This window comes from Pituophis catenifer, unplaced genomic scaffold (genome assembly GCF_029215685.1).
Source record: "Pituophis catenifer annectens isolate HBS135680 unplaced genomic scaffold, rPitCat1.0.hap2 SCAF_1, whole genome shotgun sequence".
NCBI classification, from domain to species: Eukaryota; Metazoa; Chordata; class Lepidosauria; order Squamata; family Colubridae; genus Pituophis; species Pituophis catenifer.
Window position 1 is genome coordinate 322,781,543 of NW_027256881.1, and position 13,200 is coordinate 322,794,742.

At 41.5% G+C, this 13,200-nt stretch overlaps 1 protein-coding gene across 2 annotated transcripts in view; it reads right to left on the reverse strand.

Annotated features, from left to right (window-relative positions):
• Positions 1-7,103: 7,103 nt before the first annotated feature.
• Positions 7,104-13,200, reverse strand: part of SLC35F4 (solute carrier family 35 member F4) — a 157,982-nt gene continuing 151,885 nt past the window's right edge. For both annotated transcript variants that reach the window (XM_070931652.1, XM_070931651.1), the window contains exons 6-8: positions 10,657-10,849; positions 8,398-8,487; positions 7,104-7,359 (exon numbers count right to left, since the gene is read on the reverse strand). In XM_070931652.1, the coding sequence (XP_070787753.1) occupies positions 7,118-7,359; positions 8,398-8,487; positions 10,657-10,849 (525 nt within the window). In that variant the 3' untranslated portion in view covers positions 7,104-7,117. The remainder of the gene's footprint in view (positions 7,360-8,397; positions 8,488-10,656; positions 10,850-13,200) is intronic.

The following is a 13,200-nucleotide window of genomic DNA, read 5'->3' on the forward strand; positions in this document are numbered from 1 at the left end:
TCGGGTCTCGGGATGCTTCCTCTGTTCCATTGGCCCCTGTCCCCATCATAACCCAACACCGCTTGGGGGGGCCAAAAAAGCCCTACTAAGCAGGTATATACAAAAGTATGAAGGCTATTGCTTAACACATTGTAAGCCACCCTGAGTCTCCGGAGTCTCCGGAGAAGGGCGGCATATAAATCGAACCAATAAATAAATAAATCAAACCAATAAATAAATCTGCATGGGATGGATTGTTTCTCTGGCATTTTTGCCCCATAGTTCGGGTGCTGATGGCTAGGGAGGGCCCAGCGGGATAGCTTTAGTCCTTCTGCAAAGAGGAAAAATGAACTGCATCACTCCGACTGACTTTCCGCAATATAGGTTACTCACCCACATAAAAACTCTTTTCACGCTTCATCGACTTCATAGTTATACTGCAAAGCAGTGACTGTGTGGATAACTCTCCTTTCCTGATTGAATGGAGATTATTGCTGGGGAGTGGGGGCAAAAAAGGGGGGTCTTCTTGGAGGTGGGAAAGGGGAGATGAAAAGACTACGAACCACCTAGTCCTTTCACCGTGTGCTGGGCTCCAAAATTGAATGTTACTGCCATAAGATCAGGAGCTTTCAGTGTGCTTTAAGTAGTGAGTTAGAGCTTAAAATACTCAGCTTTACATCTTTATTTTCAAGGGTTTCATTGTGAAGGACTAAGTATTTTCTCTCAAATGTGTTTCTCAAATGTGTTTGACATAAAAGCCATGCCTTTTCTTTTGCTGCTTGATTGTTCATAAAAGATTGTTCTCTTTACAGTCCAAAATTAGAAACAGCCTGGAAGTTAATCTTTTCCAACTATGTAACAAATTTTATTAAAAGGCTTTCATGATTCATAATAGGTTTTGCCTTTTAATAATATTTGTTAGTCAGAAAAAATAAGCGAGCTCCTCCTGCACTGCAGCAAGCTAAATATGGGTTTAATATTGACCATTCAAGGCTGAAAGTTTGATCCTATATCTGTTTTGAATTATGTCCTGCTGGATTATGTAGGGTTGATATAAAAGTTAAGAGAGCATCTTCCTCATCCAACAGCCTATATATTATATGTGCATCCTTCCCTCTTCCCTTTTCATTTAAATGCTGAAATTTTCTCATTCACCTTTTGGGTGTACAACATTAAACCACAGCCTATTGAATCATGGCTTGCTGAACAAACACATTTAGCAAGGTTTACATACAACATAAGCCATGATTGTACCTTAATGGCTGGATCACAACAACAGCCTACCATATACTAGCAAACCACATCATGGTTTCTGATCAGCGATGGACTGGAAACAAGAGGATTTAGGACTCAAGTCCAAACCTTTATTCAGCCATGCAATTCCCTGCTGAGCTCTTAGTCATTCCCTGTCAACAAAAACTAATCATCAGAGATAATAACAGATTGTTTCAACTATCAAAATATACTTAAATGTGCAATTATCTATTACAGTTAGTCCCTGACTTACCACTGTTTGTTTAGCAATTGTTTAAAGTTATAATAACACTGAAAACAGTGGCTTACAATCAGTCCTTGTAGCAATAGCACTTAGACTTACAGTGCTTTACAGCCCTCTCTAAGCAGTTTACAGTGTCAGCATATTGCCCCCAACAATCTGGGTCCTCATTTTACCCACCTTGGAAGGATGGAAGGCTGAGTCAACCTTGAGCCGCTCAAAATTGAACTCCTGGAGTGAGCAGTGAGTTAGCCTTGCACTACTGCATTCTAATCACTGTGTGTTGTGGCCCATACGTGGCCTGTGCAGCTAGTAGCTGATTCAGACAGCGAGGAGGCTGATGTGGTGCTACGCCAGCAGCCTGTGCAGCTGGCACTAGAGTCAGACAATGAGGAGGCTGAAGAAGATGTGGTGCCAGAGGCGGGGATTCAGCCAGGGCCTTCAGAACCTCCAGAAGCTCCCTTAAGTGAAGAGGATGAAGAGGAGGAACCTCTTCTCAATGCACGGGCGTGCAGAGCTGCCAAAAGGCAGGAGTGGCTCCTCAGGAGGAGGTCTCCTCGAGAGTAAGACTTGGGGCTAATTGGCCACTCCCTTAGCCTATTTAAGGAGGAATGCCAACTGAAGCAATTTGCAGGGAACAACTTAGTTCACATACCTTCGTGTCTTGTCTTGCTTATCTTATCAGCTTCCTGCAAATTGCTTCTGGGCATTCTGCCAACCATGCAGTTATTATTCAGTTATTATCTTTGAATTCTTGGCGGCTGTTAATGCAGTTAATTAACAGCCATTGTTGTAAAATACTGGTTTATTTAGTAAACTAAGGTTTGTACAGACTTAGTGTGTGCTGCGTTCTTTGGGTCCGTAGCTGGGGCAGAACACTGTGCCACCATGAATCTTGTACTTTTGATCGTCACAACATCCGCATTATGACATGATCAAAATTTGGGACGCTTGGCAACTAGCATGTATGTACGAAAGATGAAGCATCACGAGATCACGTGACTACAATTTCTGATCTTCCCAGCCAGCTTCCAACAAGCGACGTAAATGGGGGAAGCTGGATACACTTAACAACTGTATGATTCATTTAAAATTGCAGTGACTTGTTTAATAACTCTGGCCAAAAAAAAAAAAATCATAAAATCGGGTGTGAATTATTAACAACCACCTTGCTCTGCAATAGAAATTCTGGTCCCAGTTGTGGTTTTAATTCAAGGACTTCCTGTACTGGGGTGGTTTTAAAAAGTGAAATATTGGAAAGTGATCCAGGACAGGGCACAATCTTGAATTTCAGCAGTTGGTTGTCTGATCGGTATCAGGGCAAAAGGCACCAGATTTATTTACAGGATTCTAATTTTCCTTACCTGCCACAGCCTCCCCTGGGGGACCAGGACATGGGAGTTGCACACATAGCACTACTTGTGTATTTTCTAAGTCCCAGGACTTAATGTGCTGTGACCAAATCAAGATGTATGAATGGTTAGTTTTGCAAGCTGTTGAGACTGCTTTCTTCAACGTTCATTTCAGGTTATGAGAATGCATCATAGCGACAGGCATTAAATACTCTGCTAGCTCCATTCAGTTGCCCAGACTCCACCCCACAAGGGATTATACGGGGTCATTAAAAGATGATGATGATTGTGGGGCATCACAGATTTCATTGGGTCTTCTATTTTAAATTCAGTCTCATCAACTGTGTGCTTTAAGAGAAGATTCGTTTCAACAGCAATAAAGGCTTGCATGTTCATTTCTTGTGCAAAAGAGTTACTGTTACAATGGCTTCTTTCCTGCCTTTTCAGAAATGCATTAAGTCCTGGGATAGTTCTGCAGCTTGCATTATTCACGACACGTTTTGTTTTGCTTTCAGGGAGAGGCTGAGATCGTCCCTTACGTGCCGAAGAATGTAATCTCACAGCTGCCTCGTTTGTCAAGCTGCATTTTCTTTCTCTCCTCTTCCTATTCTTAGAGCCCAGAGGCAGTTTTGTCTAACAAAAATTAAGTTAGCAGATTTCTGCACTTCTAGATGATTGAGTTTTGCCTGCACAAGAGAAGCTGTCTGGTTCTTTTCTCACATATGGGGCAAATCAGTCTCTCTCTGAGCTCAGCCTTTTAAGACAGTAACCAGATCTGCAGCCGAGAGCCAGTTTCGCTGGAGACACTGGCAGGCTCCTTCTGGTGCACCAAGTGCCGCAGGAATTGACAAGCCCTGACTTCCAGGATGCGTTTCATCCAACCCCCCCCCCCCCATTTCTGTGGATTCCTTCAGAACCTAAGAAATTGTAACATGTGTCAGCAATAAACCACTGAGAAACAAGGTCCAATTTCCAATTGTTTGGGGAAAAGAAGAAAAGGATACATCTATTTCTTTAGGGTTTTTTCCCCCCTTCTGTTCAATCATGTCTGATTTTGAGAGGCTCAGACAAGTCCCTGCAGTTTTCTTGGCAAGATTTTCAGAAGAGGTTTGCCATTGCCTCTTTTCTAGGGCTGAAAGAAACTGACTGGCCCAAGATCACCCAGCTGGCTTTGTGCCTAAGGTGGGACTAGAATTCAAAGACTTCCAAATTCTTGCCTGATGCCCTAACCACTACTGGCCCTAAAGTATTAACAAAAAGAAAGAAAAAATGAAAATGAAACTAATTTGTTGCTTGCCCCAAAATTCTAACATTCGCCTTTTGGAGCCCTGATCATTTAGTGATGTTGTCAGCATAACCTTTAGCAGCCCACCAAATGAATACATAAGAGAGTCTTTTGACTGCCATCAGATGACATGACATTGTGTACATAGATCAGTACCTTAGTAACTTTAAGCTGTGTGAATTGCAACTCCCAAAATTCCTCAGCAACCACTGCAAGTTGAATTGAGAGTGACTGTCCAAGGTCACCCAGTGAGTTTCCACAGTGGATTAGTAACTTATAATACTTGAGAATGTTTAATGCAACCTGTCATTAAGGAGCTAGAAGTAGGTTTCTTTCCTTCTTCTTTGTCCAGGTGATCTTGAACCCAATCATTGTGCAGCTCTAAGCTTTTTCAGAGAGTGGTCAAAATGAGATGAGAAATTATTTGTATCAAATGTGCATTTTTAATTAACTAGGGATAATTTAATTAAATTGGGCCATGGTAGGTGTAGAGAGAAAGTAACCAAAAAAATCCCCATTCTTATTAATGATTGAAGGACTATGATATCTGGAGTTGGCAAAAGGCCATAAGAAAAGGATTATTTCAACAGTGATGTAATGCTGAAGTATGCACTGACAAAGGCAATTTTAGGCTGCAGCAACTCAGTTTCAAATAACCGTGACAGTTTATTCTATCTTGATTAAATCCTGCTTTGAGTACTATGATCAGTTCTGCATATTATGCCTTAAGAAGGAGTCAGATAAACTAGAATATTCATTCCAGAATAGAGAACCTGGAAAGGTGTTTTAAGTTACGGGAAGGCAAATTCCAGTTGAATAAAGATAACATTTCCAAGCATTTAAGAGCAATTTGACAATGGAACTGATTGAAAGACATGGTGGAGTCTCCTGCATTCCTGTTCAAGCAGAGACTGGAATGGCCATTGGCCATGCTTTAATTTGGATTCCTGCTCAGAGCAGTGAGTCAGCCTCAGTTATCTAAGTGGTCCTTTTAACTCCACAATTCTAGAATTATTTACAGATCTAAGGATGACCAGATTTGTTTTGATGTTTTTATTTCAAAATGCCATTGCCCAGCCTGTAAAGTTTTGAATCTCACCAGGCTCAAGGTTGATTTAGCCTTCCATCCTTCTGAGGTCAGTAAAATGAGGACCCAGATTGTTGGGGGGCAATATGCTGACTCTGTAAACCGCTTAGAGAGGGCTGTAAAGCACTGTGAAGCGGTATATAAGTCTAAGTGCTATTGCTATTGCCATTTCATTCTATGTTGTGCGCAGTAAGTTTTTATGTAAGTTTTATGGCTTAGAATGTGACATCCAAAAATGAAAGAACTGTCATGCTGGCTTTTTTTGAAACTGGAAACCTAGGTTACAAGAAACTTAGGTTACAATGACTTGAAATTGCAACAATTTCATTTTGGATGGCATGATAACCTAGAAAGCATGACACAAGCTATATGCAAGCGACGTGGCGCTCCCATGTAACACTCTCCTGCGCGAGCTGCACTGGCTCCCGGTGGTCTTCTGAGTACACTTCAAAGTTTTGGTTATCACCTTTAGAGCGCTCCATGGCCAGGGCCGGATTTAGATGAAAAGAGGCCCTAGGCTATTCCACATATGAGGCCCTTTCACCTATAGTGAAAGTGTAATTTTAATTTTGCTAACAATTTGAATGTAGGCCCCTCTTGATCTTGAGGCCCTAGGCTGAAGCCTAGTTAGCCTATAGGAAAATCCGGCCCTGTCCATGGCTTAGGACCTGGTTATTTACGGGACCGCCTGCTACCACCAATAGCCTCCCACCGACCAGTATGCTCCCATAGAGAGGGGCTCCTCCGGGTGCCGTCGGCCAAACAATGTCGACTGGCGGCCCTCAGGGGGAGAGCCTTCTCTGTGGGGGCACCTACTATCTGGAACGAGCTCCCCCCGGAGATATGGAGGATCCCGGATCTGCATACCTTCCGTCGCGCACTCAAGACTTTCTTATTTCATCAAGCTGGCCTGACCTAAGTCTTTCCCCTTTTTAAATGGAAATTTTAAATTTGGTTTTAAATTATTGGGGTTTTAAATTTGTTCAGACAAATTATTTAATTCGTTTTAGTTTATTTTAAATTTTGTATTTATATGTTTTATTCTATGGCTGTTCACCGCCCTGAGTCCTTCGGGAGTAGGGCGGTATACAAATTCAATAAAATAAATAAAATAAATAAATAAAATAAATATGCTGGTGTTGGGGTGTGTTTGTGCATGTGTCAAAATTGCAGTGTCTGAAACTTAGCTTTGTAGCTTAATTAGTCCCACAAACGTCTGCTACTATGACAAAACAAAAGCCAAATGATATTACAACACACATTTTCTCACTTGACCCTCCCTGCAAACACCTATGGCTAGTAATTGGACAAAGCTGGAGTGTTTGTGACTGTAACAGAATGAGGCAACCAGAGCTGGAAAAGCAACGATTTGGATCTTGTACTTTCCCAGAGCAGCCTTTCCTGACTTTACACCCATTTAGCTCTGCTGTGATTGCATCTTCCAAAAATGCTGAAGGGTAATAGGCTGGATAAACCTGCTATGGCGTTTGCACACACTACACACAACTCAGCACATGATATACCAGAGGGAATTTTCATAAGACTCAATGGCTGACTCACCCAAGAATAATGAAGCTGCTGCCACCCGTCAATATCTATCTGCCTAATTCTTAAACTGAGTTATGGATTTGATTTAAAGACTTTTTTTTCCTGTGACTCCTCTTATAAAGTACAAAAAACATTTTGTTTTGTTTTGATTTTTTTTTAAAAAAAGGAATTTATTGTGGTTATTTTCACCTACTGCTGGACAAGTGTACAAATGTCATTCATTTACATACCAATGTGTTGAGCATTAAATTTATAATCCATCCCTGGTTTTAACATTATCACTGTCCTTTTTAGTGTACAGGTGGGTGAGAAAAAAATTATTAAATCATATTCACAGAATATACAATCGTGCAATCAAGAAGTCACCAGCTCTAAGCCAGCGGTATAGACACCGTCCCATTCGCTCTACTCCTACTCCTGAAGTGAATGTTTGAATCAGTAACATCTTCAGCATGCTCTTCACTTTTCTTCTCTTTTAAATTGTTGATGAATCTCAGTGTAATTTCATCCCATTCCTCAGGAAGAAGCATTAACAGGAACCCAAGGCAGATGAAGATGGTGGCTCCCAATCTGACAACACTAAAAATCACCTCACGTTTGAGGAGATCAACAGCTGCCAGGGGGAAAAATGAAAAGAGACTGAATCAGAATAGCCTTCCTCCATTTGTCAACCCAATTATGGGGAAGGGAGACAACAGGGGCAACCATTTTAATAATTTTTCAGTGTCAAATGTTTCCAACCTAGTTATGTTATTTTTGGATGGTGTCCACAATTTTTGCTGGACACCATCAATCAGCAGAAAAACAGACTGCATGGCTGCCCTCCCTGAATGTAAGGGTTTCCCCAAGAATTGGAATTCAGCAGAAGAATCTTTCACTGACTTTTGGGTCCCTAATTCAGTTTGTTAAAACAACTCTTTTCACTCTCTCACACTGAGTCTGTAGTACAGGTATCATCAATTTTGTTCACCTGAAATCACAGCAATGATAGAATATGACAGGATAAAATATGGAGTGCCCAGGAATTACTAGTTGGAATTAGGATAAAACTCTGCCTGTCTCACAGAAACCTATTCTTCCCATCAGCTGATTTGGGATGACCACTGTAGAACATTCATAGGCATTCTGACTTCTTGGAGCTCCAGCGTGTGAAAATTAGGAGACAGCTTAATAGCTAAGCAGGCTATGAAAATCAATTCGGCTGAGGAACAGGCAAAACACATCTCGGCCAGTGCCTAAGGTGATGAGAGGCTGTTACATCTTCCAAGAACTTTAGAGGCTAATGGGCCATGGATCGAAGTCAAAGAAGCAAACAGCCACATGCATTTAATGTAGTGCTTGGGTGTAATTAGTTAAAGCTCAGTTTCTGTCTCCACTAGAATTTGCATATATGCTGAAGAGGTGTATATCTAGTTAAATTCACTCGTAGCATCTCTCAGCAGGTTCTCTGCTTGTCCCTTTAATCTAGATTCCTTTTGCACTAGGATGGCAATCTGTGCTATTCCTTGGGAATTTTTTTTTATGAAGAATCTAGTGTTTCCTCTGAAGAAGTAATGGAGATCTATTCCAGCAATACAGAAGACACTAATAAATGAATTTATCAGTATACATTTTTTTTAAAAAAAAACCCATTGCAATCCATCATTTTTACCTGCATTGCCAGGAACACTGAGCACTGTCCCAATAGATATTAAGATTGGATATGTAAGCACAACACCAACATTCACCAAAATGTTGAAAGCTATGAAAGAAAAAAGAAAAGGAGAAAGTAAAGATGTCTCTCTCACACAATAACGAGATCTCAACCTGCAAGGTTGAAATTAACTCATTTAAATCCCAATAAACTTATCCAAACCATCCTCTTTTGGTAGTACCCAGCATTTGATCTTCAGATATATGTACTGTATATATGTATATATATATGTGTGTGTGTGTGTGTGTGTGTGTGTGTATTACAAAATGCTGAATTGTCATAATACTACTGAATTTGTAACTTCTAAGTAAAAAAGTGGTTTTTAGTACTAAACAGGAGAAACTATTGACTGGAGGTGGTTGGTGCACTGCTTCTGTTTCCATGGTGAACTGTATTTTGGGGTGTAGGCTGTTGAGGTGTGTGAGGAAGTTGTCCAGTTTTTCTTTCCTGTGTGGCCAGATTATGAAGGTGTCGTCTACGTATCTGAGCCAGAGTTTGGGTTTGTGATCCGATTTTTCTAGAGCTTGGGTTTCAAGTGTTCCATGTATTTGCTTCCATACATGAAGCAAACTGACACCCACCATGAAGATGTGGCACGACCACGAACGCGAAGCCAAACAGCAATGCAGCTCACCAGCTCAAATCCCCCTGCAACTCAGACTAACACGAGCACAACCAAGCCCCCACCTAAACAGAACACACCCCCATCCAATCAGAGCACAACCAATCCCCCATCCAATCAGAGAACAGTCAATCCCCCAACCAATCAGAACACACCTCCACCCAATCAGAACACAGCCAAACTCCCACCCAATCAGTTCACACCCCCACTAGCAGTTAAAAGGAAGAAACAGCTGCGATCTCACATTGCTCCTAGAAGCACAAAGCCGAAAACATCAGCCTGAAGATGACGAATGAGACTTCGTCGAAACGTTGCCAAGACACTTACAATTTTACGTGGGAGAAAACCCGAATAACCAAAGACCTACATATATATATATATATATATATATATATATATATATATATATATATATGTGTGTGTGTGTGTGTGTGTGTGTGTGTGTGTGTGTGTGTGTGTGTGTGTGTGTATAGTTAATATTTCGGGTTTCTTCCCGTGTAATTGTGGATATATCCCTAAAAAGGGTAGAAGCGACGTTTCGACAGAATCTCATCTGCCATCATCAGGCTTATGCCTGATAAGCTGATAAACCTGATAAGCCTGATGATGGCAGATGAGATTCTGTCGAAACGTCGCTTCTACCCTTTTAGGGATATATCCACAATTACACGGGAAGAAACCCGAAATATTAACTATACACACATATATACCCGTGAAAACTTACATATATATATAGAGCTTGCTAGGTGTTAGAAAGGAAAAAAGCCCAGAACCGAGTAGATGTGATTCTACTGAGCTGGAGCTACAAAAAAACCTTGGCTATGTAGGGAAAACCTGGCTAGAAGAAAAACACACATAAACCCTACGAAGAAGTAAGAAAATTGATACTGTACCTTTACAGGGAGGATACATAAGATATGGGTGTGGCCTACTGATGACAGCTAACGAGCTAGAAATGGATCTATTTAGGTCTCCCACCTAGCAGTTAGAGCTTGCTAGGTGTTAGAAAGGAAAAAAGCCCAGAACCGAGTAGATGTGATTCTACTGAGCTGGAGCTACAAAAAAAACCTTGGCTACGTAGGGAAAACCTGGCTAGAAGAAAAACATGTATATATATATATATATATATATATATATATATATATATATATATATATATATATATATATATATATCACACATATACATATATACACATGCAGAGATTAAAATTAGAAAAATTAAAACAAATGAAAAAACAAGGGTTTGGAGGGGGAGAGGTGGGATGCCTTCTCTCTTAGTGCACCAACCACCTCCAATCAATAGTTTCTCCTGTTTAGTACTAAAATGACACTTTTTTACTGTTTTATTTTGCTGTAAGCTGCTCAGAGGCATCTTGAATCATGAGATAGACAGTAAATAAATAAATAAACTTTCTTCCTCTAAAATTCCCTTCTATTTGAAAAGAAGTCCAGAAATGTATGTCGTTGCATTTAATGAAAAGGCCAGATTTTCTTATAAACCGGCAAAGAGTAAACTAAAATGATCCAAAGATTCTGCTGCAAATAAAGTTGAAAGAAGCACTGGGATACTGAAACATTTGCTCAGATACGTACCCAGCCAGAGGCCTGCGATTCCACACAGAAAGCCCCACGGCACAGCTGAAAAAGGTGACCAGTATTCCACTTTGGTAAAGTACAAAATGATGGGAGTGATGGAAAGGAAAATCAAGTTGAAGAAGCCAAGAGTAGAGATGAAGTGAGCAGCTTCACCGAAGTTGGCAGTTCCAAGAAACATCTTAAATAAAACCTAAAAAGAAGAAAGGAGAAAAAACGAGCATACCATGAGGTGTCTATGGAGATTCTCAGTCATCCAGGTCATAGTTGTCCCAAAGGTGCTTTTTCAAGAGGCAACTGGACTTTCTGGTTTTTCTTTCTCTTGAAAAAGCACCCTTGGGACCATACCATGAGGTATATGCAGAAATGCTCTCAGTGGAACCATATGACAGGCATCCATTGTTGGAAAGTCCACTTTGACTAAGACTTTCTGTGTCCCTCTGGATTGGTTCGATTTACTAAAACTGGTCTTCAGATACATCTTTGGCCCTGAACTTTCTCACTTGTTTCCACAATGATGAATCACTGGATCTTAGGGGATTAAGAAAAGTGTGTGTTTAGGTATGTCATACTGAAGTCCAGGGTTCACAGATCACAGATCTGTTCACAGATCGTTCCTATCACCCACCTCCTCCCACTTATGACTGTATGACTGTAACTTTGTTGCTGGTATCCTTAAGCTTTATATTGACTGTTTCCCTATGACTATCATTAAGTGTTGTACCTTATGACTCTTGACGAATGTATCTTTTCTTTTATGTACTCCGAGAGCGTATGCACCAAGACAAATTCCTTGTGTGTCCAATTACACTTGGCCAATAAAGAATTCTATTCTATTCTATTCTATTCTATTCTGTTCTGTTCTGTTCTGTCCTGTCCTGTCCTGTCCTGTCCTGTCCTGTCCTGTCCTGTCCTGTCCTGTCCTGTCCTATCCTATTCACTTGCCTGAGACAAAGCCAAGACGAAAGTAACTGAATTACTTTTATCATCTCCAACCTGGTACCAAAGACTTTGCCAGCTTGGAGTTATTGAAGATGTAGTCCAAACCACCTTGAAAACCCAGCAAAGAATTATGTGGCATGCGCATAACAATGCCAAAACAATGTTTTCTCCAACCACCTCAACTTGAAGTGAGTTGTCCTCATCGAAACTGGTCACTGGGGTAATTAAATCTTTAGTATATCAATTAAATGTGCTTATATATAGCATCTAGTTTGGGCCTCAGGGTTGGCAACAGCCAAGAGCGTCTCTTATGCAGTTTATTAAGCTGGCGATGGGCCTACTGAAATGTGATCAACACATGCTGCTGTATTATTTATATTTACATCCTTCTGTCTCTAAGAGGGCTGAAGGTTTGATTTGGTGTATTATCTTGACTGATGTAGAGAACTCTGGGTTGTGTGCAAAAGGGACACATATACAGTCAATTCGTCAGAAGAGTAGGATTTTGGCAACTGTTATTTATAGCTTGCTAATCTCAATGATTGCTCACTGCCGAGTGCTTTTCATGAGCTGCCTCTTAGGAGCCTTCTGAATTTTCAAATGATGTAAGATTGTGGCAGGACTGTGGAGTCCTTGGTGTTCTCTGAACTTGGTCATTTGTGGACATTTTATTACCAGACCAAGGCAAGGGTGGGCTTAAAAAATTTTAGCAAGGGGTTCTCTGCCCAGTTGCTGGGTGGGCGTGGCCACGCCCACCATGGCCTCCTGCATCACAGCCGGGGGGGGGGACGGGGGGGGACAGACGTTTTTGCCCTCTCCGGGCTCTGGAGGCTTTCCTCCCAGGCTCCGGAGTCCCTCTGGAGGCTGGAAACGGACCCGTTTCCGGCCTTCCCAAGCTTCCGGTAGACCCAGTTTTCACCCTCCCCGAGCCTCTGCACATGCCCTGCACTTATCTGCATCCAAAACAGGCCGTGTGGGGACTCCTGGGAGGGGCGGGAGGGGCCAGCCAGGAGTGGGACTTGGGGGTTCTCCGAACTGCACAGAATCTTAGCTAGAGGTTCTCCCGAACCCCTGCGAACCCCCAGCAGCCCACCCGTGAGACCAGGTACTAGTGCTAAAAGGGAGTGGGGTTTGTTCTCTGTTTATGTACAGGAGCTTGCCCTGCCAGTGTTGATGGGAGTGTCATTTTCTACTGGGTAGTTCCTTGATTAGAGTACAGGTAGCCCTTGATTTATGACCAGACTTGAGGCCCAAATTTGTGTTGCTAAGCAAGACAATTGTTAAGTTAGTTTTGCCCCATTTTATGACCTTTCTTGCTACAGTGAATCTGGCTTCCCCATTGACTTTGCTTGTGAGAAAGTTGCAAAAAGTGATCACATGACCCCAGGACCCTACAACTGACATAATTACATGCCAGTTGCCAAGCATCACGTGACCATGGGGATGCCACAATAGTTGTAAGTGTGAATAACAGCCAGAAGTCACTTTTTTTTGTGATGTTATAATTTTTCATGCTCACTAAATGAATGGTTGTAAATTGAGGACTATCTGCATTGTTTACTGCTTGTTGTCCCTGCTTACATGACTGTTGACTGCTGCCAA